Here is a 24,867-nt window from a genome sequence, read left to right as displayed (position 1 = left end):
ACTGTCCAACCATCTTGTCCTCTGTCGTCCCCTTCTCCTAGTGCCCTCAATCTTTCCCAACATCAGGGTCTTTTCCAAGGATTCTTCTCTTCTCATGAGGTGGCCAAAGTATTGGAGCCTCAGCTTCACGATCTGTCCCTCCAGTGAACACTCAGGGCTGATTTCCTTAAGAATGGATAGGTTTGATCTTCTAGCAGTCCATGGGACTCTCAAGAGTCTCCTCCAGCACCATAATTCAAAAGCATCAATTCTTTGGCGATCAGCCTTCTTTATGGTCCAGCTCTCACTTCCATACATCACTACTGGGAAAACCATAGCTTTAACTATACGAACCTTTGTCGGCAAGGTGATGTCTCTGCTTTTTAAGATGCTGTCTAGGTTTGTCATTGCTTTTCTCCCAAGAAGCAGGCGTCTTTTAATTTCGTGACTGCTGTCACCATCTGCAGTGATCAAGGAGCCCAAGAAAGTAAAATCTCTCACTGCCTCCATTTCTTCCCCTAGAGAGGGATTCCTAGAGAGGAAGGTAAAAGGCGAGGAGGGCCGGAGGGGGGGCGGTCCTCCAGAGCGAAGGCTCCGCCCACCCAACTCTCCTTCCTGCTGGGACTTTCTCCTTGGAGGGACGTGCCTTGGCCGCCCTCCCTCCCTCCCAGGCGCATCGTCGGTGGCTTCTCGCGGGATCCGGTGAGCCCCCTTCCCCGCCCCAGAGGCTCCAGTTTGTGGGTCTGAGTTTGCAGGGCTGAAACGTGGATTTCGGGGGTGGGGAGGCAAGGCAGGAAAATCGTAGCTGCCAAGTTTTCCCTTTTCTCACGAGGAAGCCTATTCAGCATAAGGGAATTTCCCTAAAAAAAGGGATAACTTGGCAGCTATGCAGGAAAATGCGACGGGAAGGGAGATGGCCAGGTGACAACTGTTAAAAGGGGGGAGGGGGACACCTATAGGAAGATCAAACATATTTCAGCCCGTAGGCTGAATATGCTTGTGCATCTTCCTGGGTGTTGGGTGTGTGCACTGCAGAAGCTCATTCAAGCTCATCTCAGGAAACAGCTGTTTAGCAGAAAATAATAATAGTAGTAGTGATAGTAATATGCTATCCATCTGACTGGGTTACCCAGCCACTCTGGGCAGCTTCCCACAAATTAAAACACAACAGGACATGTTGAGACCAACTAAGTTTGTCATAGGTATGAGCTTTTGTGTGCATGCACACGGACAGTTTCTTTGCTTACAAAGTCCTTGCTGCGCCAAAGTCCGCAAGGCAAGTCCTGAGTTCTGTTGCTATTCTCTTGCCCTGAGACTCTTCCTCAAAGGCGTCAGTTCAAATGCTTCCCTCCAGAGTGCTCTACACTCTCTGCCCTTTCCCACTCTGAATGCTGTAACTGGAGCCCCTTACCTACCAAGCGTGACTGTGCCCGTTCTGCCCAGCAACACTGCTAAGACAGTCACAAAATGCCTTACAGCTGCATTGTGAGGAATTAGCTCTTGAATGGCTTTCCTTAATTTACATGGGTTTCCCGTAAAATAAAAAAATTCCTTCAGTAGCACCTTAAAGACCAACTAAGTTTTTATTTTGGTATGAGCTTTCGTGTGCATGCACACTTCTTCAGATATTTATGTAGCGTATGTACATTAGCAACAGTTTTGCGTATGTACATTAGCAACAGTTTTGCGTATGTACATAAGCAACAGTTTTATCGTCTCTGTCAGGGACTGGAGTGTCTTCTCCACTGTGGAGTGTGGAGTGTGGTGTAGTGGTTAAGAGCGGTAGACTTGTAATCTGGGGAACCGGGTTCGTGTCTCCGCTCCTCCACATGCAGCTGCTGGGTGACCTTGGGCTAGTCACACTTCTCTGAAGTCTCTCAGCCCCACCCACCTCACAGGGTGTCTGTTGTGGGGGAGGAGGGGAAAGGAGAATGTTAGCCGCTTTGAGACTCCTTCGGGTAGTGATAAAGCGGGATATCAAATCCAAACTCTTCTTCTTCTTCTTCCTCTGCAAAGCCAGGAGGCCCCTTTGGGGCTTGGAGGATTTGAAGCAGGTGAGTTGATGCTTTGAAGTTAACTGTCAATTGGACTTTGATTTCAAGTAGAACACCCCACCACCAAAGAGAGAGAGAGAGAGAGAGAGAGAGAGAGAGAGAGAGAGAGAGAGAGAGAATTCATCAGTCACACAACAACACAAGGTCACGTACAGATATGGAACCCCCTGAAGTGTGATGGGGATATTTTCACAATGGGCACTACTAAAAAATAGAAACCATCAGTTTAGGATGTGCAAAGACTTTATTAAATACTTGGGTATAATGATTTCATCAGATATAGACCAAATTGTAAAATTAAATTTGAATCACATTATAAATGAGATTTCTTTTGATATTGAAAGGTGGGGACCTCTAAACCTCTCCCTTTGGGAAAAGGTTAATGTCCTCAAAATGAATGTTGTTCCAAAGCTTTTATACATTCTTAGAGGATTACCAATATATATTCCCAAATTATACTTCCAAAAAATAAATCAACTATTTAGATCGTGCCTGTGGGGCACAAAGCCACCAAAAACATCGCTACATAAAATGCAACTTCCAACTAAGGAAGGTGGATTTGGGCTCCCAAATCTGGAATTAAATCACCAGGTTTACCTGCTGAGTAAGACTAATTATTGGTGAGCTAGCAGGAATCCCAATTGGGCTACTCTAGAATATAGTTTCTTTGAACCTCTTGTAAGGTAAAGGTAAAGGGACCCCTGACCATTAGGTCCAGTTGCCGATGACTCTGGGGTTGCGGTGCTCCTCTCACGTTATTGGCCGAGGGAGCCAGGATACAGCTTCCGGGTCACGTGGCCAGCATGACAAAGCCGCTTTGGCAAACCAGAGCAGCACACGGAAACTCCCTTTACCTTCCCGCCGGAGCGGTACCTATTTATCTACAATTGATGTGCTTTCGAACTGCTAGGTTGGCAGGAGCAGGGACTGAACAACGGGAGCTCACTCCGTCGCGGGGATTCGAACCACCGACCTTGTGATTGGCAAGCCCTAGGCTCTGTGGTTTAACCCACAGTGCCACCCCTTGCAGGGTGGACTAAACTTGGCTCCAGATTTATGAAATATCCTATTATCCTGGAGACTCTTAAAGCATCTATAAAAAAAGTAATCAACTAAGATTCATTCAGCAGAGTGGCAGCTTTAATTCAAAACTTTTGCTAGGTAAGAAATAAAACCAGCAGGAAACAGTAAAACAACATTCATTCCAGTAATATTAAAGTCCAACAACAAGAGATGACTAAAACCATTAAACCTACAAGCACAACTCAAAGGAAGGTCAGAGTGTTTTCTTTCTCTTTATAAGGGTAGTGAAATATATTCTGTTTGTGTTATGCTGAGAGTTGTGAAATGCCATGGCTTTTCTTTTGTAGTATACTGAAGCTTGTGCGGAAATAAATTGGTTAACCTTTAGGATGCCAAAATCATTATTTTGTGTTACCTTACTCCATGTGTTCCTTCCTGGAGGAAGGAGGGTCCCTCAGCACCTTAATCCAGCCTTGTTTCTCTGTTTTTCAGGAGTCTGTAGCCCAGTTGGAGGTATCCTTGGAACAGAAAGAAGGATGGAAAGCCAAGACTCAGCTGGCCTGGATGGGAAGAAGACCCTCAGCTCTGATGTGCGGCGCCAGCAATTCAGAAAGTTCTGCTACCATGAGGCCAAGGGACCCCGAGAGGTTTGCAGCCAACTCCACCACCTTTGTCGTGAGTGGCTGAAGCCAGAGCGATGCACAAAGACTCAGATCCTGGACCTGGTGATCCTGGAGCAGTTCCTGGCTGTCCTCTCCCTGGAGATGGAGAGCTGGGTGAGGGAATGTGGAGCGGAGACCAGTTCCCAGGCGGTGGCCCTGGCTGAAGGTTTCCTCCTGAGTTGGGCAGAGAACAAGAAGCAGGCAGAACAGCGGGTGAGAGTGAGTTCCCTCCTGCTACTTCCGAGGGGCCCAGAATGTGAATCAATCACTTCCTGGAAATCATCCACGGAGGAATGTTCCAAACTCCTCTTGGCCTTTTGCCGTTTTCTCTAATTTTCTGTCCATTCACTGTCTTTGCTACGTTCACTGTTGTTTCAGGTAAAGGGTCTCTTTGCAGAGGTGGCAACCAAATTCCCCGAGAGAGAGAGTTCTTCACTGGATGGGAAAGAGTGCTTCTTGCTAAGCAGAAATGTTCTGGAGAGCAATGGACGGATTGTGTTACTCAGTAAGAATTAATCTCAACTTCCTGAAATGTATGGGATGTTCTTACATTCTCCTGAAACTTCCAGGGGAAGTTGCTTCCCCCCCATCATTTTCCAAAGATGAAAAATGAGTATCTGAGGCCTCAAGCGGTGAGATAATAATAATAATAATAATAATAATAATAATAATAATAATAATGATAGTTTAATTATCTGGCTGGGTTTCCCCAGCCACTCTGGGCAGCTTGCAACTTATAAAACACAGCCAAACATCAAACATTAAAAAACAAGATATCCTATGCCAGCAATAAACAAACCAATAAATCAGTAAAACCAACAACAACAGCAACAAACAGTTTAAAGTTATAACCAAATTAAAGTAACCACCAACCCCAACTAAACATTTAACCAACACCAACCTGACAAAAATGAGACAGAGGAACCAAAATTAGAACCATTTAAATCATTTTAAAACGTTTTAGCCAGTTGCCCCAACCCAAGAGTTGTTCCAGCAAGAAGAAGAAGAGTTTGGATTTGATATCCCGCTTTATCACTACCCGAAGGAGTCTCAAAGCAGCTAACATTCTCCTTTCCCTTCCTCCCCCACAACAAACACTCTGTGAGGTTAGTGGGCTGAGAGACTTCAGAGAAGTGTGACTAGCCCAAGGTCACCCAGCAGCTGCATGTGGAGGAGCGGAGACGCGAACCCAGTTCCCCAGATTACGAGTCTACCGCTCTTAACCACTACACCACACTGGCTCCCAGCAATGTCCCTCTGGCCTTCCAGGCACCTTTTAGCTGTTCAGGGTGAGTGTGGGCTCTGCTCCCTAGGCCAGGTGGAACTGGGCCCTGCATTTTCACACAACTGAACTATATAATGTTAAGATAGCCAATGTTTACTAGATAATGTCATGATAGATAAAAAATACGTACCATGGATTTAAGGGAGAGACAGTATAGAGAACCTCCCCCTTGCATCAGAAGCAGCTCCTCCCCAAGCATTGACGGTAGCGAGAGCGCTGAGGAAACCAGTCAGGAAGCGGAGAGAGAGGGCCAGGGCTCTGGCAGCACGGGAGAGGGAGGAAGAGAGAGAGGGGGAAAGGGGGGAGAAGGAAAGCATGGAGCGTAGACCCTTTCCTCCGGTTCCAGAATTACACAGGAGAAGGAGGGGAAGGAGGTTTGCTGTCCCGAGACTCTTACGTTGGAGGAAGTCACGGGGCGGGTCAGTACCGGATTCTGCATCGGACTGAGCAGACATGTTTTACACACCAGTCTCACTGTAAATAGACTGCACTAATAAAAACTGTTTAAAGACAAGCATGCGGAGCGTCGTTACTCTAGAGTAGTCGCAAGAACCTCTGACAATGGATGAGGCATTTTGTAAAGTCAGTGTGTTGTACCCTGATACATGTCACTTAGCCCCTGAGACAAGCCTTCCCACCATCTTTTTCTCTCACAGGTGAAGAAAGAGTGGTGGCAAGACCTGCTCAGCCATCTCCTGTTCGCAACAGACAGGAAGCCGTTGCTGTGGCACCAGATCAGGTAGGGGGAAAGGTCATTGTGGGGAGAGAAGTTAGGGGGCTGCCTGGGTTCCTCTGCCTTCTGCTCACCTCTGTAGGCCAATGTAAACATCTCTCTTTGAGTTTGTCAAAGCTGCCCACTAGGGAGGCTGTGGGTGCCACTCGAGAAGGTTTAAGCCACGGGTGTCAAACACAAGGCCCGGGGGCCTAATCCGGCCCGCCAGACCTCGTCATGTGGCCCGCGTAGCCGCCGCCGACAATAACCGCTGACAGTAGTTCTGGAGCCTGCGATTGGCCGAGGGTCAAAACCGGGGGCAGGGCTGCAGGCGGAGGCCGGGGCGCTGGAGCCGCACTGACGGCCAGGCGGGGAAGTGAGATGCAGGAGGAGGAGGAAGCCCGCTGAGGAGGTAGGAAAGCCCTACAGGCGCCGCCGGCAAAGTTGGTGCCGGGACGGAGCAGCGCTGGATTTTTTTTTGGCGGGCTTTGCTGTTGTCTCCGAGAGCGAGTGAGGCGGCACTGGGGAGCCACCGCCCGCCGCTTCCCTTCCTCTCCTCGGCTGCATCCGGGAGGTGGGCGAGCGAGCGGGCGAAAGGGACGCGGAGTGAGCCTGAGGCGGAAGTAGGCGAAGCGCAATAGTCGCTCTCTTGATGGAGCCGGGTTTCTCTTTCCTCTTCCCCCGTTTTCTCCTCATAGACACTCGGGAGGGTGCCTGGCTTTTGCTCTGCCCCCCACCCCCGAGCCACCCTTTGGCTTCTCAGTTCCGGCGGAGCTGCTCCCCGGGGGGCGGCCGGGGGTGAGGAGGCGACGATGGCACGGGTTCCTGCTCTTCCCGCTCTGCCACCGCCTCCTCTCAGCCCCTCGCGATGTAGGGCTCTAGATGGAGTCGCCTCACGATTTGAGTAGGTGGGAGGGGAAATTTTTTGGGGGGGCGGGGAGGTTTTCAAGCCTCCTCTGCCTGCAGTCCCGGTAGGGAGAGGTGGCGGCGAAGACGACAACAGCACGGGTGGGGGGAAGAGCAGCTCAGAGGCGAAGATGCACGTCCGCTGGGGCTGCCGCCGCCTTCCTCCTCGGGAAATCCGCTGCCCTCCCTCAGCGCGAGGGGAAGGGACTCTGGCGCTGAGGAGGGAGGATGCAAAAGCAAAGCAGGGAGTTGGCGCTGCACCGCATGTTCCTGCCCCTCTCCAAAGCATGGGGTGGGTTGCAGCGTGTGGCATCCTGCCTAGCGGGGTTTGGGTGTGCGCAGGGCGGGAGAGGGAAGCCCTCTTTCCATCTGCAGGTTTTTAATCCCAGCAGTGGCTTTCTCCTTCCTGCCGAAGGTTTAGTTGAGCCCCCCCCCCCGGAAGCCGTCGATCCCCTCCTTTTGTTCAAATTTCCCTCGTTTACATCCCCTCCCACACACGCGCCACGACGCAGGAATGTGATCCGCATGGGGGCGGGAATGAGCTTACATTATTACAAAAAACAGTAATAATTGAATGCAGTGACAATAATTTATGATAATAAAGAGTGGACACATAGTCCTACAGACACAACCGGCCCTTTGAGGGTGACCAAACTGCTGATGCGGCCCCCGATGAATTTGAGTTTGACACCCCTGGTTTAAGTTCTGCAGGATAATATTCAAGTCATCTTACCTTGAGGTGTCTTCTGAATTTTGCTGATAGATAACATAAAGATTGCCTACAACAAGGCAAGTTTGCAGATGACACCAAATTGGGAGGGGTGGCTAATACCCCAGAGGACAGGATCACACTTCAAAATGACCTTAACAGATTAGACAACTGGGCCAAAGCAAACAAGATGAATTTTAACAGGGAGGAATGTAAAGTACTACACTTGGGGGGGGGGAAATGAAAGGCACAAATACAGGATGGGAGACACCTGGCTTGAGTGCAGTACATGTGAAAAGGATCTAGGAGTCTTGGTAGACCACAAACGTGACATGAGTCAGCAGTGTGATGCAGCAGCTAAAAAAGCCAATGCAATTCTGGGCTGCATCAATAGGAGTATAGCATCTAGATCAAGGGAAGTAATAGTACCACTGTATTCTGCTCTGGTCAGACCTCACCTGGAGTACTGTGTCCAGTTCTGGGCACCACAGTTCAAGAAGGATACTGAGAAGCTGGAACGTGTCCAGAAGACGGCAACCAAAATGGTCAAAGGCCTGGAAATGATGCCTTATGACGGACAGCTTAGGGAGCTGGGTATGTTTAGCCTGGAGAAGAGAAGGTTAAGGGGTGATATCATAGAATCATAGAATATGATAGCCATGTGATATGATATGATAGCCATGTTCAAATATATAAAAGGATGTCATATAGAGGAGGGAGAAAGGTTGTTTCCTGCTGCTCCAGAGAAGCGGACACGGAGCAATGGATTCAAACTACAAGAAAGAAGATTCCACCTAAACATTAGGAAGAACTTCCTGACAGTAAGAGCTCTTCGGCAGTGGAATTTGCTACCAGGGAGTGTGGTGGAGTCTCCTTCTTTGGAGGTCTTTAAGCAGAGGCTTGACAGGCATATGTCAAGAATGCTTTGATGGTGTTTCCTGCTTGGCAGGGGGTTGGACTGGATGGCCCTTGTGGTCTCTTCCAACTCTATGATTCTATTTCTTTTTCTCTCAGGGTCCCGTGTTGTTTGAAGAGGTTGCTGTGGATTTCACAGAGGAGGAGTGGGCTCTGCTGGATGCTGACCAAAGGGCACTGCATAAAATAGTCATGGAGGAGAATTGTAGGAATGCTTTCTCTCTTGGTAAGGTTCCTTGTTTTCAAAGTTGATGAGAATAGCATTTAGAGCCTAAAATAATGGGACGGCTTGCACATTTCCTGTATTTTAGCCCCTCAGTTCCCTTTCTTACAATCTAGAAGGTTTTCTCTATTTTGACTGATTCATTTCCATTTAACGAAAAACCACAAGGAGGCAAAATGGTAAAACGGCCACATAATGTATGTAACAGTATGCCGTAGGAAACATCAGGAGTTGCAATGAGTGCAAATAGAGATAGAAGCCATTGCAGAAGGAAGACACCTACCATAACCTACCTAACACCACCTAACCTAGTTTTGTCTGCTGTGGCGCAGAATCTCTCCAATGCGTGAAGCTCAGATCATTGATGGGCTTCTTCCATGATCCTTTAACTGCAGAATTCAATGATTGAACTACAGTCGTACCCCGGAAGTCGTACGGAATCCGTTTCAGAAGTCCATTCAACTTCTGAAACGTTTGGAAACCAAAGCACGGCTTCTGATTGGCTGCAGGAAGCTCCTGCAGCCAATTGGAAGCCACGGAAGCCCCATCAGATGTTCAGGTTCCGAAAGAACGTTCGAAAACCAGAACACTTCTGGTTTTTGATTGTTCGAAAGCCGGAACATTCAACTCCCAGGGTGTTCGGGAGCCGAGGTACGACTGTAATGAGCGTCTGCCGAAAGAGAATACATATGATTATTCCATGGTTTGCCCATTCCATAACCCTGTGAGTTAGCCTAGTCTGAGAGAGAGTGGCTGCCCGAGATTCCGCAGGGAGTTTCATGTCTGAGGTGACAGTTTTGTTCCGGTCTCCATGGATCCAATAGAATAGAGTATAGAACTCTGGCTGGCAGTTACGGTGTTAAAAGTGGCAGATAAATGGTTGATAAGACCTGCTTTGCAGCTAAGATTTTTGCATTCCTCCATTATCACAAGCTTTATGTGTCACTGTCAGTGATTTTTGGGGCTCCATTTGTACCTCAGGCTCTTAACCAGGCATAGGCAACCTTGGCTCTCCAGATGTTTTGGAACTACAACTCCCATGATCCCTAGCTAACAGGGCCAGTGGTCAGGGATCATGGGAGTTGTAGTTCCAAAACATCTGGAGAGCCAAGGTTGCCTATGCCTGCTCTTAACAGTTTCCTCTCTTCTTTGTGACAGGATGTGAATGGAAAACAAAAAATGAGGGAGAACCACATGGGGCGTTTGCAGAATGGGACACATGTATACAGAGAGAAGCTCAGAGAAGGAAATCTGAAGGGGAAAACAAGGGGAGGGATAAGTCCCCTTCTTCTCATGGCAGCGTGAGCCATCAAATCCCGGTCCAAGAAAATACGCAAAAGAGAAAAGAAGCAAGTACGTGCTTTGCATATTGGAGAAGTTTCCCTTCTAAACCAAAACTGAAAACTCATTACAAAATCCACACAGATGAAAAGCAATTTAAATGCCTGGAATGTGGAAAGAGATTTTCACGAAAGACACATCTCACGATTCACCAAAGAGTTCACACAGGGGAGAAACTGTTCAAATGCTTTCAGTTTGGAAAGAGATTCCGTCAGAAGACTGCTCATCAAAGTACTCACACAGGGGAGAAAGCATATAAATGCTTAGAGTGCGGAAAGAGCTTTCACCAAAATTATGTCCTTTTTACTCATCAGAGGATCCATACAGGGGAGAAACCTTTTAAATGCTTAGCATGTGGAAAGAGCTTCTCACAGAAGACACACCTCACTACACATCAAAGAACCCACACTGGAGAGAAACTGTATAACTGCTTGGAATGTGGAAATAGCTTCACTCGGAAGAGGAATCTCATGTCACATCAAAGAATTCACACAGGGGAGAAGCCATATAAATGCCTGGAGTGTGGAACAAGCTTTCGTAACACTTCTACCCTTGTTAATCATCAGAGGGTCCATACAGGGGGTGAAGCGTTTAAATGCTTGGAGTGTGGGAAGAGCTTCCGTCGGAAGAAAAATCTTTCTGCTCATCAAAGACTTTACACCGGGCAGAAAGCATATAAATGCTTAGAGTGTGGAAAGAGCTTTCATCGAAATTCTGTCCTTGTTACCCATCAGAGGATCCATGTAGTGGAGAAATTGTTCAAATGCTTGGAGTGTGGAAGGAGCTTCTTGCAGAAGGCACATCTCACTAAGCATCAGAGAATTCACACTGGGGTGAAACCGCATACATGCTTGGAGTGTGGAAAGAGCTTTTCACAGAAGATTCATCTCACCACTCACCAAGTAATTCACACTGGGGAGAAACCGTATAAATGCTTGCAGTGTGGGAAGAGCTTCACTCGCAAGTCAAGTCTCACTTCCCATCAAATAATTCACACACGAGAGAAGACATATAAATGCTTGGAGTGTGGAACAAGCTTTCGTAACACTTCTACCCTTGTTAATCATCAGAGGATCCATACAGGGGATAACGCGTTTAAATGCTTGGAGTGTGGGAAGAGCTTCCGTCTGAAGAAGAATCTTTCTGCTCATCAAAGACTTTACACCGGGCAGAAAGCATATAAATGCTTAGAGTGTGGAAAGAGCTTTCATCGAAATTCTGTCCTTGTTACCCATCAGAGGATCCATGTAGGGGAGAAATTGTTCAAATGCTTGGAGTGTGGAAGGAGCTTCTTACGGAAGGCACATCTCACTAAGCATCAGAGAATTCACACTGGGGTGAAACCGCATACATGCTTGGAGTGTGGAAAGAGCTTTTCACAGAAGATTCATCTCACCACTCACCAAGTAATTCACACTGGGGAGAAACCGTATAAATGCTTGCAGTGTGGGAGGAGCTTCACTCGCAAGTCAAATCTCACTTCCCACCAAATAATTCACACACGAGAGAAGCCTTTTAAATGATTGGAGTTTGGAAAGTGTATAAGCGGTCTGAATATGGAATGCGAGTCTGAGACAGTTGAAGTCCACTTTCAGATTGGAGCTAAGCTGGCAAGGGATGGAGGATGGGGCATGGCTTGGGTAGAGTCCTGAGGGCAGAGGTGGTGCTGCTTCAGGTGGCAAAAGCCCACCCCAAAATGGCACCTGAAATCAGCGCCAGTGGCGGTGATGCTTCTCCACCAGCAGCAGAAAAATAAATAAGTAAGTAAAAAAAAAAAAGTATTATTCATACCCCGCCCATCTGGCTGGGTTTCCCCAGCCACTCTGGGTAGCTCCCAACAGAATATTAAAAACACGATAAAACATCAAACATTAAAAACTTCCCTAAACAAGGCTGCCTTCAGCTGTCTTCTAAAAGTAATATAGTTGTTTGTTTCCTTGACATCTGATGGGAGGGCATTCCACAGGGTGGGCGCCACCACCGAGAAGGCCCTCTGCCTGGTAGTATATCCTGTTTCTTAGGAAATGTTGTTTTCATGTGTTTTCTCCCAAATCAGCTTCCCCTGAGCATACTCCTAGAAGCATTTAACTAGTCCGGACAGAAAGAAGCTGAACAGAATTAGAATCCAGTCCTCACCCGCTCCCTGGGACCACTCCCGGAAAGCCTGCTTTGTGAAACATACACTGGCTTCCTCTTTTAAAAGTGTGACAACACTCGTAAAATGGATTGTGTGATTTCCTCTGGGTTGCCAGGTCACATGGAATAAGGACCCACCTTAAAGCCTCCCCTGCCTGGTTCTGCCCTCACAACACCCCCAGCAATTACCTTTTGGGGGACTTATGCCAGACTCATCTCAGCTAGCCTTAACTCAACTAGTGGAGCCCCAGCTGGCCAGGGACGTGCAAATCACATGGGTATGTCTGATTCTGAATTATGTGACCTAGTCAAGTGAGCCATAGATGTTCTATATCCACATCAAAACTCGCCCATCCTGGTGGGTCTTCGGTTAGGGCTGCACCCTGAGCTCCCAATTCTCTGCCTAGCCTACCTCACAGGGCTGTTGTAAGTATTAAAAAGGAGCGGGGAATGCAATGTACACAACCTTGACCTCCTGGGAGAAAAGCAAAGTAGAATGATACAAAAACAGTAAACATGCAGTTTCAGGCACAGGGGAAACATTTGTTTGGTCCAGCCTGATAAATAAAAGTATAAAGTTAAAGTTCAGTATAAAAGTATAAAAGATAAAGTTAAATAAAAGTATAAAAGATAAAGTTAAAAGTTCAGTCTTGTGACAGGATTGTGGGTGCCCTTTTGTAATATGCATATTTCCTTGATAGCTGTTTGGTTAATTGATTTTATTTCTCAGTCTAATACCGTTTTCCATCTATAAATTGTTCTCCGGTCTGTCACTCATACATTCCTTGTGTCCATATTTTTACCATTTTTGAGCTTTGATATAAATAAATATGTCCAATTTCTTTTATTGTTGTCCGGACTCTGCTTCTCTTTCCTTTCCTTTCTCTTTCTTTTTTCCTCTTAAAAAAGGTTTTATGCACAAACAAGGCAAACATAAAAAGCACTAATAATCAAAGTACAAAAATAGAGAGCTTTCCAGCATTCCCCAGGTGTCTCTGGTGTCTGTATTGTTGTCAGTGGGTCTTGTGTCTGTTGTTGCGGAAATCTATGCCACTAGGTGGCAAAAACCGCCTTCATGGTTACAACTTGTGTCCTCAGCATCTCGGGTAGTGCTATAGACCAGGCATGTCTAACAGGTAGATTGTGATCTACTGGTAGATCGTGGGGGGTGTCCCAGGTAGATCGCGGTATGAATTTTAGTGATCACCTTTGGCCAACCCTCCCCTAAAAAAAAGCTCAACTCCTGGCAATGACAGTGGGTAGATCACAGCTGAACTTTTAATACTGTGAGTAGATTGCAGTCTCTTGGGAGTTAGATGTGCCTGCTATAGACCAAACCATCTTCTGACACACACTCGTTTAGGCTGCCCACTTCCTTGGATTTCCAGTTTTCTGCAATGACCCAACTCAGGCATACTCTCTCTTTTTTAACTTTTATGCTGCTCTTCCAATACCTTTGTGTGTGTGTGTGTTTGTGTGTGTAGGTGTGTAGGTGTGTGTGTGTGTAGGTGTGCACACTTGCCTATGCAGCTGTTTAAAACTCTCTTGACTAGCCAGTCGTTGGAATGATTATTTTGCATGGGCATAGGCAGTGGGGGGCAGCTCCCCCTAAAAATCAAGTAAATTTTTTTTAAGATGCTAACTAGAAGTAGAAATTGTGGAAAGATTTTGAGAGTTTTTTCTGAGCACTTGGGGGTCAAAAGAAAATAATTTGAAACAACTGATGGCCACCTGTTGGGGATGCTTTAATTGAGATTCCTGCATTGCAGGGGGTTGGGCTAGAGGACCCTCGGGGTCCCTTCCAACTACACAATTCTATGAACTGTTGTTGAGACATTTCTTTCTGAATCTGCTAGACCTAGGAGATCCTGGCTACCCCCCCCCCCAATGTTAGTTTGCACCATTTATAAATGGTGGTTTATGTTGGATTGTGCACTGCCTTGATCCTTGAGATACCTTTAGACACGAGTTAACAAATGAAAGATTTGGCCTGGTGGAAAGGGCAGGAAATGGCTGGAGAAAACAAAAAACGAACCCAAAGCCTTCCCTGCCCAGGGTCTTTTTTACCCTTCTCTTTTTTCTCTCTCCTAGAAAAAAAACACCCGTACACAACACTTGCTTTTTTAAAAGATTTAAAAATAGCATATGTAACAGACACTTGGTGGACTTGCCCTTGTCAGATTGGATGTACAAGACAGGCAGGTGAGACTTAGGATACTGAAAAACATTAATGTAACCGGCAGCCCTGTTTAGGGAAGTTTTTTATGTTTGACTTTGTCTTTGTCCATGGAGTATGTTTGATGTTTCATTCTCTGTTGGGAGCTGCCCAGAGTGGCTGGGGAAACCCAGCCAGATGGGCATGGTATAAGCAATAAATTATTATTATTATTATTATTAGTAGTAGTAGTAGTAGTAGTAGTAGTAGTATCATCTGAGACTGTCTAATATCTGAGACCTCCAGGTATAGGTAAAGGTAAAGGGACCCCTGACCATTAGGTCCAGTCGAGACCGACTCTGGGGTTGTGGTGCTCATCTCGCATTATTGGCCGAGGGAGCCAGCGTACAGCTTCCAGGTCATGTGGCCAGCATGACCAAGCCGCTTCTGGTGAACCAGAGCAGCACACAGAAACGCTGTTTACCTTCCCGCTGTAGCGGTACCTATTTATCTACTTGCACTTTGACATGCTTTCAAACTGCTAGGTTGGCAGGAGCTGGGACTGAGCAACGGGAGCTCACCCCATCGTGGGGATTTGAACCTTCTGATTGGCAAGCTGGAACATGTCCAGAAGAGGGCAACCAAATGGTCAAAGGCCTGGAAACGATGCCTTATGAGGAACGGCTTAGGGAGCTGGGTATGTTTAGCCTGGAGAAGAGAAGGTTAAGGGATGATATGATAGCCATGTTCAAATGTATTAAAGGATGTCATATAGAGGAGGGAGAAAGGTTGTTTTCTGCTGCTCCAAAGAAGCAGACACGGAGCGATGGATTCAAACTACAAGAAAGAAGATTCCACCTAAACATTAGGAAGAACTTCCTGACAGAGCTGTTCGGCAGTGGAATTTGCTACCAAGGAGTGTGGTGGAGTCTCCTCCTTTGGAGGTCTTTAAGCAGAGGCTTGACAGGCATATGTCAAGAATGCTTTGATGGTGTTTCCTGCTCGGCAGGGGGTTGGACTGGATGGCCCTTGTGGTCTCTTCCAACTCTATGATTCTAAGAAGTTATAGGCTCTGTGGTTTAACCTGCATCCCTCCAGGTATAGGGCAGTATATAAATTCAATAAATAACATTGACAGACTGACTTGGGGCGAACAGCAGCATAAGCCAACATACCTGCTGCTCTTAAGTGAAAAAATCTGGAGAGGGAAAAACTGCCTCCGGCACATGACATCACAGGAATGGATCCTACTCTGCAGCTTTAAGCCTTTGCATAGTGTTTTGGATGCACCGTTCTCACAGAGAGGAGGCTCCCTGCATAATACAATTCCTTGGAGGAGGATGCCTGGCAGTGAGATTCCTAGAGAGGACGCGAGGAGGAAGAGGCGGGGCTTGGGCGTCTCCAAAGCAACTTGCAAAGCCTCACAGCCGCTTCCTGCCCCGCCTTCTCGAGTGGGGGGGCTCTTGCAAGGGCTGCACTGGGTGTTTTCCTCCTGGGGGAGGGGGTCGGGAGAGCTTTGGGGTGATTCCTGGGAAAGTGAGGAATGGAGAGAACCGGTCAGCACCTGGAGAAAAGGAGGGTTTTGGGTGTGCTACAGATTGGGGAGGTGGAAAGTCTCAGCTAGTGGGCTCTCGCCTGGTGCATTTCTGCACATTACTGAGCCCTGTCCAGAGGGGAGAGATTCACAGGATCGTAGAATTGGGACCCCGAGGATCGTCTGGTCCAAGGTAGGAATAGGCAGCTGTCCCATAGGGGGGGATCGAACCTGCAACCTTGGCGTTATCAGCACCACGCTCTAACCAACGGAGCTATCCAGGCTGACTCTTAGAGAGTCGGTGCGAAACTTTGAATGGGATGAGGTGGGAGAAGAAAGCAAGGAGGGGGGAAATATACCGTATCTCCGCCCAGAGGAGTGGAGCCTCCATGTGTTGAGAGTGTTTACCAGATAGCAGGCACTGCAGAGAAACGTTCTGTCTTTGCATGAAACAAATTTATTATTATTATTATTATTATTATTATTTTATTGTTTATATCCCACCCATCTGGCTGGGTTTCCCCAGCCACTCTGGGTGGCTTACAGTACAAATTTGTTGTTGTTTAGTCGTTTAGTCGTGTCCGACTCTTCGTGACCCCATTTACAGTACATATAAAAACATAATAAAAAAACATCAAGCGTTAAAAATCTCCCAATACAGGACTGCCCTCAGATGTCTTCTAAAAGTTGTGTAATTCTAGAAATGAACATTTATTGTACATTGTAAACGGCGTTTCCGTGTGCTGCTCTGGTTCGCCAGAAGCGGCTTTGTCATGCTGGCCATATGACCCAGAAGCTGTACGCCGGCTCCCTTGGCCAATAATGCAGGATGAGCGCCGCAACCCCAGAGTCGGTCACGAGTGGACCTAATGGTCAGGGGTCCCTTTACCCTTTACCTTACATTTATTGCACAAGTGAGCCTGGAAGTTAATCAGTTGCCATTTCATTAGTTAAGGGGCTGCTTTTCTTTTTAAAATATTTTTTTAAAGATTTCTTAATTTACTAAAACACATGCACTGACTCTTTTTTTCAAGTTGCGCTTTCTACAGATCAGATTCATTTGTTGTGAGGCATTGCTGTTGTATACAATGTTTGGGTGAGTGGGGTGGGGGTCAGGTGGTAATGCTTCAGTTCTTCTACTTAGTGTATGTGTGGGGTTTTGGGTCAGCTTTGTGGCTGCTTTTCTTTAAACTAAGCTTCATGACAGTTGACGGTTGACAGTTGACAGTTGACCAAGGATGCCCTGTACAGGACAGCTGCATATTCCTGCATAGCAGGGGGTTGGGCGAGATAATCCTCAGGGTCCCTTCCAACTCTGCCAAGGTTAGGATGCCTCTGGATACTGGTTGCTTTTGTGCTCATGTGCTGCTTGCAGACTTCCCATTGAAGCATCTGGTTGGTCACTGTGAGAACAAGAGGCTGGACTAAATGGATCTTTGTCTTGACCCAGCAGCCAGTATCTTCTTAGCAGCAGAGGACAGACCACTGGGAGGGATGTTGCATCTTCTGAGTCTCAACCAGAACAAATACTTTAATCAGGGTGGATTTGATTTAAATCAAACTGATTTAAATCACGATTTAAATCACTAGTCAGTAAGGCTTGATTTAAATCATAGTTTTCTACATAAAGACTAATTCTTGCTGGTATAACCTTAATACAGTCGTACCTCAAGTTACAACCACCTCGGTTTGCGAACAGTTTGGGTTACGAACTGCGCAACCCCGGAAGTGTTTTCGCCGCGTGTGTGCGCGCGATCTGCGCATGCGCAAAATGGCGGTGCCCATCGCGTTCGGGTTACGAACTATTCGGGTTACGAACCGCGATCCGGAACGGATCGCGTTCGTAACCCGAGGTATTGCTGTATGCAAGTACCGGTAGATGAAGATTTTTAGAATAACAACTTTTCATATTAGTTTTTTTAATCCCCAGTTTAATAGGTTAATCTATATCTATAAAGTGCAAGTGTCCCTGCGTCCAAGTTGTCCCGTGTGTCCCTGGGTTACTGCGCATGTACGCCAGGGACACAGGGATTGGACAGCAGAGACTGCACGCGCGCACTCTCTCCCCCCCCTGCCTCCTCCAACCGCCGTTCCCGGCCAGAACGTCAGGGAAGCGAGGGTGGAGGCCGGCGGAGACCTCCTCCTCACAACCCTCCCTGGCCCGTGAGAGGAACGGCGGGAGGCCGCGAAGCAGCGGCGGCGAGGTAGGGGTTTGTGTCCCGCGTCCTTCCTGTCGGCGGCTGCGGGAGAGGAAGGAAGGAGGAGAAAGCGCTGCTTTCTCCTCCTCCGTTCCTGTCCTCCTGCCGCCGACAGCAAGGACAGGTCCCAGGGTTCGGAGAAGCGCTGCGCAAGCGCTTTTCCGAACCCTGGGATGTCTCCTTGCTGTCGGCGGCTGCGGGAGAGGAACGGAGGAGAATAAAGCAGCGCTTTCTCCTCCTCCGTTCCTGTCCTCCTGCCGGCGACAGTAAGGACAGGTCCCAGGGTTCGGAGAAGCACCGCGCAAGCGCTTCTCCGAACCCCAGGATGTTCTAGCGCCCGTTATTGAACGGGCTGAAATACACTAGTCATTCATATTCGGACAACTTTTCTGTTGTACTTAGGAAGGAGAAAAATCATCATTACCTAAATAATAACAATTTAAATAGATTTATTCAACTGAAACAATAACATTACAGCATATGTTTGTTAACTAATTTGGCTAAACAAAAACAATATATATATTTTAAGAAACTTAGACTGTCAGCCCAGCCTACACATGAAAAACTTAAATACTGTCCACTCCAAACAACCAGAAAAATATTGTTTCTATTCTATTCACTGAACTTCTTGAAATTTAGCACTGAAGGGGTTGATTCTGTATTCATAGGTTTGTAGAACAATAGGATTAAGGTCTTTTTCTCAACTCTGTTCATGTTATAACATTTTTGCTGTGAAGAAGAGCCATGTGATCTCTGCTGAGTCAAATTCAGTTTTGAGAACTGCAAAAGTAAACCAAGCATCTGTGATAATATCTTGAAGGCAGAGAAACTGCCCAATAATCTTACAAAAACCTCTGGAAGAGCATGACATTGTGAATGGATTAATGGAATTCATTTACCCAAAAAATTAAACATATACAACCTTATTCTACATAATTAAAACTAATCTTTATTTCATGATGGAATAACCTTTAGATGGTAATATATTTTCCTCAAAAAGCATTTTATTTTAAAAAAATCCGATTTAAATAAAAAAAATCGGATTTTTTTGATTTTTTTTAATCATTAATTTTTATCCACCCTGCCTTTAATCCATCAAGGAAACTTGCCAACAAGTCTCATTTTTCTCTGGGTCTTAGTATTTAACTGCCTTTACTTCTGGGGGATGTCCTGGTTGATATTCAGACACATCTACATTTCCAGGGGAAATCGTCCTCTCCAGAAAGGTATAATTCACCCACCAAACAATTTGTTCGTTTTGCAGGATTTGGTAGAACCTCCAAGTTGGACAGCCTCTGGCAGAACAGGGAGAGGTCTTTTGGGCCCAGTCGGAGACTTCCTTAGAATAGAGATCAAGGATGGAAAAGGAAGATTCAAATGCCCACGAAGCAGGAAGAAGTCCTTGTACAAACCAGGCTGGCAGCCCCAGGGAATTCTGGGAAAGAACAGTGCAGAAGGTCCTGGGGAAGGAGGACACACTCGGCTCAGATGTGCAGCGCCAGCGTTTCAGACAGTTCTGCCACCAAGAGGCCAAAGGGCCCCGAGAGGTTTGCAGCCAACTCCACTATCTCTGCTGTCAGTGGCTGAAACCAGAGCGACACACAAAGAATCAGATCCTGGACTTGGTGATTCTGGAGCAGTTCTTGATCATCCTCCCAGAAGAAATTGAGAGCTGGGTAAGGGAATGTGGAGCAGAGACCTGTTGCCAGGCAGTGGCCCTGGCCGAAGGTTTCCTCCTGAGCCAGGCGGAGGACACGAAGCAGGAAGAGCATCAGGTAAAATATAGTTTTGTCCTGGTACTTCCAAGGGGCTCAGAATCTGAGGGTCGGTGTGCTAACGCTCTCTGTAATTGTCAAACCTTTTCTGGGATTCATCCATGTAGGAATGTCCCAACTACCAAGACCGTTGGTTTCTATTGTGCCTTTACTAATGCTTCTCCCCTTTCTCTGTCTTTGATACGGTACCTCCATTGTTATTTCAGGTAAAGGGTCCATTTGCAGAAGTGTCTGAAGATTTCTTTGCATCGGAGAAGGTTCTGTCAGAGACCAGACACAATCTCTTGCAAAGGGATAATGCTCAGGAGATAGACAGGCATGCTACCTCACTGGGTAAAGACTTAACTTCATCTCCTTCTAATGATTATGCTATAAATTCTTGGGTCGGGTTTTTGTTCTTCGGAAACTTGGTTCAAAAGTGAATTGGCATCCAATACTTGAGAACTTAAACCAGTGCTACTGGCTTCGCACTTATGATTGTCTTTCACAGGTGATGAAATGAGGCTGGCAAGACCTCCTCGGGCTCCTCCTTTTTGCGATGGACAAGAAGCAGCTGGTGTGGAACCGGATCAGGTAGGTGGATTGATCAGTGTTGAAAGAGGCTTGGAACCACCTAGGGACCTTACTCTGCTGCTCACCCCTAAACAGATTTATCTCCTCTTTTCTTCTAAGGCAGCCTGCCTAGGAGGCTGTGAATACCATTAACGAATATTTAAGTTCCTCAGGATAATAATAATATTTCTTTGAAGAATGTTATGGGTTTCGGTAGTCCATTAAGGGAACAAAAGAGAAGGCAAGTTGCACAACAGTACTGGCCCTGGCATGGGGGCAAGAAGTGAAGAACGCTGAGAGGGGGAAAGTGGGGTGTGACGGATTGACACGGTTCTGAAATATTTATTGCTACCTGGCTGGGAAAGAGTTAATCCACCTCCAGCCTGACTGACATAACATTCTGGTGGGGGCGGGACTGTTCCCAGTTTAAAAGGAGGGAGCAGCAGTTTTGTCAGTTGAGGAGAGGGAGAGGGAGTGGGTAGGGGTGAAGAAGAAAGTTGAGAGGCCAGGATAGTGGGGATCTAGATGAGGTTCAGGAAGGCTCGATGTTAAGTGTTTGACAGAGATTACCTACAACCGAAACATATCTTATAAACACATGAAACGTTAAATAAACAACTATGTTATAAGGTTAATAAAATTCTTCTCTTTTGTGCCAAGAAGTATTGTCATTATTTTTCCAGCAAGGTATCGGGACTTACAGAAGTGGTAACTCATTAGAGGACAAAACTTACCTCAGGAAAAGAGGCGAAAGTTTATGTCTTAGAGCAGACATGTCCAACAGGTAGATCGTGATCTACCGGTAGATCACTGGCCGTCTGTGGTAGATCACTGGTAGATCATTGGCTCCCCCCAAAGAAGCTGAATAACTGTGGCTCCCCTAAAAAAAGCTCAAAAATTTACCTCCTCCCTGAAAAAACTCAACAACTTTGACCTGAACCCCAAAAAGGGGGGTAGATCACTGCCAGTTTTTAACTCTATGAGTAGATCGCAGTCTCTTGGGAGTTGGCCACCCCTGTCTTAGAGTAACACTGAGGAGGCTTAGAAAGATAACCTGAGGTGTCAACAAGTTGCCAGCGTGGAAAGGGCAAACTTTTACAGTAGGGGGAAATCAAGCCGAGAGAGAGACCCTTTACTGGTGGCAGGAGGTTATTCTATCAAACAGCCTAGAATTTTTCTTTGATTCCAGGCCACGTGAGCTGGAAGGAGAGTCTCTTTACTTATAAACCCACAAGAATAAAGGGGTTTATTTGAGAGGCGGCGGGAGAAGAGGGTGGGTGGCTTCACCACTGGATTCCTGTGTCGCATTTTAGTAATAGGGGGGGGGACATTCGTTGCATGGGGTATTTGTAAACAATGACAGAGGTTTGAGTAAAGCAAGGATGGAGAACTACTGTGAGGAAAATTGTGGTTTTTTAACAATAGTAGAGGTTTGAGTACAGAACTGTGCTCCTAGTTATCTATAAAGTAGCAACTGTTTTCCTTTCTTTCAGGGTCTAGGGTTGTTTGAGGCGTTTTCTGTGTATTTTACCGAGGAGGAGTGGGGACTGCTGGATCCTGACCAGAAAGCTCTGTATAAAGAAGTCATGGAGGAGAACTGTTACAGAACCCATTACAAAATCCACACAGGAAGGAAACCATACAAATGTTTAGAGTGTGGAAAGAGCTTTTGTCAAAGTTCGGACCTCATTACCCATAAAAGGACCCATTTAGGGGTGAAACCATTTAAATGCTTGGGATGTGGAAAGAGCTTCTGTCAGAAGACACTTCTTGCTACCCATCAAAGAATTCACACGCAGGAGAAACCGCATAAATGCTTGGATTGTGGAAAGGGCTTTCGTTATAGTTCAGCCCTTATTACTCACCAAAGGATCCACACAGGCAAAAAACCATATAAATGCTTGGAATGCGGAAATAGCTTCTGTCAGAAGATAAGTCTCATTTCTCATCAAAGAATTCACACAAGGGAAAAACCACATAAATGCTTGAAATGTGGGAAAAACTTCCGTCACAGTTCGGCCCTAACTACCCATCAAAGGATCCATACAGGGGAGAAACCATATAAATGCTTGGAATGTGGAAAGACCTTTCGACACAGTTCTGCCCTAACTACCCATCAAAGGACACACACAGGAAAGAAACCATTTAAATGCTTGGAATGCGGAAAGGACTTTTGTCAGAAGATAAATCTCACTAGTCATCAAAGAATTCACACAGGAGAAAAGCCATTTAAATGTTTGGAGTGTGGAAAGAGCTTTGGTCAGAGGGCTTACCTTACTTTCCATCAGAGAATCCACAAGGGGGAGAAACCACATAAATGCTTGGAGTGCGGAAAAAGCTTCATGCAGAAGAGAAGGCTCACTTCCCACCAGAGAATTCATACAGGGGAGAAACTGCATAAATGCCCGGAATGTGGAAAGAGCTTCTGTCAGAAAGCAGATCTCACTATTCACCAAAGAATTCACACGGGGGAGAAACTACACAAATGCCTGGAGTGTGGAAAGAGCTTCACTCGGAAGACAAATCTCACAATTCATCAGAGAATTCATACGGGGGAGAAGCCACATACCTGCCTGGAGTGTGGAAAGGGCTTCAGTCAGAAGGCACATCTCACTGCACACCAAAGAACTCACACAGGGGAGAAGCCACACAAATGCTTGGAGTGCGGAAAGTGCTTCACAGAGAAAAGAGCTCTTACTTCTCATCAAAAAATCCACACGGGGGAAAAGCCACATAAAACTTTCGAGCGTGGAAAGGTCTTTCACCACAGTTGCAACCTTATTACTAGGCCTACCCAAGGCAGAACGACTGGCAGTAGCAACAGCTGCAGCAACAGAGGCCTGACTGATTTGCCCCCAGTCATATTAGTGCATCTTCCTCCTCCTACTGCTTGTGTTGGGCAGCATCAGCCACCTCTCCCAATTCCTCACTTTCCTGAATCTTCTGGTAGTGGGGACAAACCTCCTCCTACTGCCGGGGTGTTGTTTGAGGAGGCAGGAGGCACTGGCAACAGCAGTCTTGCAGAGTCACCCACTTTAGTGGAAGAAGGGAGAGAGCTCAGCCCACTGACGGACATCAGCTTATCTGAGGAAGTGTCCGTATTGGGTGCCCTCAGCTTGATTGAAGGGGAAGATCTCCTCCCCTGCTCTTCCCTAGGCAGGAGTGCTTCTGTCTGGAACACTGTGGAGCAGCAGGAACACACCCCACCCGTGCCACGAGAGGGCACCTCCTACGGTTCCCCCCCTGCTCCTGGGGTGGCGCTGACCCCCCAGACCAAAGGCAGCCAGCCTGATTCACCACAGAAGCGGCAGAGCATCGTGTGGGACCACTTTGAGGTGGGAGTGGATCCCAGCACCGCCGTCTGCCGCCACTGCAGGCGGGTCATGAGCAGGGGCAGAGACGCGGCACATTATAGTACCAGCAGCCTGCGCTTGCACTTACGGAGGCAGCACCCGTCCATCGTGCTAGGACCACAGGAAGACAAGTCCCAGCAGTCAGGGAGCAAGGGCAAATGGGGGGCAACCTAGTGCCAGGAGTAAGGGCAGAGTCCTCTGCCGAATCTCTGTCTCCCCAACGCCAAGAAACCTACGCAGGCAACGGTGGGGAGGAGGTGGGGAAAGGGAGGTGGCCACGAGGTGGAGGTTTCGAACACCAGACCCGATCAGAAAATGCATGGAAAGCTGTTGTGATGAAATGGATTGGCATCAAAACCAAAATCATACACACGCAATCAAGTGTTTGGTAAGAGTAATTTAAAGTAACAATAAATAATAAACATGGAATTAATAAACTTAATACAACAATTTAGCCAAATATGTGCAACGTATCAAAACTACTTGGCGTCAAATGCTTCTTGGCCTTTAGGTCTTCTAGAGTGGTCTTCATTACATATCTGTATGTACACAGCCACTTTTGGGCTTGAATATCAGATGCTGGAAAACAGTTTACAAATAATGGCAAATATGTGTATCTAATAGCCTTGGTTATATCTAATAATATTGATTCTATATTTGCAGGTGTTACACTGCATGGGTATTTTTTTTAAATTATTTGCTACGTTAAATTATTCTTAATGAATAATTGGTTGTGTGTATATGATTTAAGGTGTTATCCCAGGCGGTTGTTTCAGAACAACCTGATGGCTCTTGTGGTCTTATTTTATGCACTATTGTGTCACACGACCTTAAGCGGGAAAATTGTGCCCTCCCAGTGTTAGGCATGCAGGGAGAAAGTGTGTTCCCTTGTAGGCAGGATTGCCATGCCCATATAAGCCTACGTGCCTCCTAAATTCACTCTGCAGCATGGGTGCTGTTACCAGTGCCACATAATCCTTGTTTCTTAGTTGTTAAAAATCAATATTTGAGTGCAGCAGCATCTACACATTGGAACTGCCTGCCTATTGACACCAGACAGATGCCTTTGCTGTACTCTGTTTTGCTCCTGCTTAAAACAATTTTATTTAGGCAAGCCTATCCAGACACTTAGATGTTGATGTCTTTGAATCCTTTTCACTCTTAATTTCAGTGATCTGTAAATGTTTTCAGTTGTTTTGAACTGTTTTCATTCATACTTTTGATGCTTCTTGAAACCCACCAAGAGGTTTTACTACAGTTATACAATTTTTGTTAAATACCGGTAAAATAAAAAGCAGCTGGGGACCACATGCCAGTGGTGGCTATGAACAAAGATGAAATTGATGTGAGTTTTG

The 24,867-nt window shown here is 46.5% G+C and overlaps 2 protein-coding genes across 3 annotated transcripts in view; both read left to right on the top strand.

The window, feature by feature from the left end:
* Positions 1–551: 551 nt before the first annotated feature.
* On the top strand, positions 552–12,790 carry LOC132591133 (uncharacterized). 2 transcript variants are annotated; one of them, XM_088663780.1, is made up of 6 exons: positions 552–681; positions 3,549–3,931; positions 4,097–4,223; positions 5,660–5,742; positions 8,345–8,471; positions 9,627–12,790. In XM_088663780.1, the coding sequence occupies exons 2-6, from the start codon at positions 3,593–3,595 to the stop codon at positions 11,330–11,332; spliced, it is 2,382 nt and encodes a 793-aa protein (XP_088519906.1). In that variant the 5' UTR covers positions 552–681; positions 3,549–3,592; the 3' UTR covers positions 11,333–12,790. The 2 variants fall into 2 exon arrangements, with proteins under 2 accessions (XP_088519906.1, XP_060125456.1); XM_060269473.2 differs by having other exon boundaries at positions 3,549–3,937.
* A 2,696-nt stretch (positions 12,791–15,486) lies between these two features.
* Positions 15,487–24,867, top strand: part of LOC118081251 (uncharacterized) — a 31,726-nt gene continuing 22,345 nt past the window's right edge. Inside the window, exons 1-5 of the mRNA XM_035107370.3 lie at positions 15,487–15,827; positions 19,097–19,607; positions 19,814–19,940; positions 20,098–20,180; positions 21,653–23,677. Coding sequence (XP_034963261.2) covers positions 19,191–19,607; positions 19,814–19,940; positions 20,098–20,180; positions 21,653–23,677 — 2,652 coding nt within the window. The 5' untranslated portion in view covers positions 15,487–15,827; positions 19,097–19,190. The remainder of the gene's footprint in view (positions 15,828–19,096; positions 19,608–19,813; positions 19,941–20,097; positions 20,181–21,652; positions 23,678–24,867) is intronic.

Source organism: Zootoca vivipara, chromosome 2, assembly GCF_965207765.1.
Source record: "Zootoca vivipara chromosome 2, rZooViv2.hap1.1, whole genome shotgun sequence".
Classification (NCBI taxonomy): Eukaryota; Metazoa; Chordata; class Lepidosauria; order Squamata; family Lacertidae; genus Zootoca; species Zootoca vivipara.
Note: the sequence above shows the minus strand (reverse complement) of the source record. Positions and strands in the feature narration are given on the sequence as shown.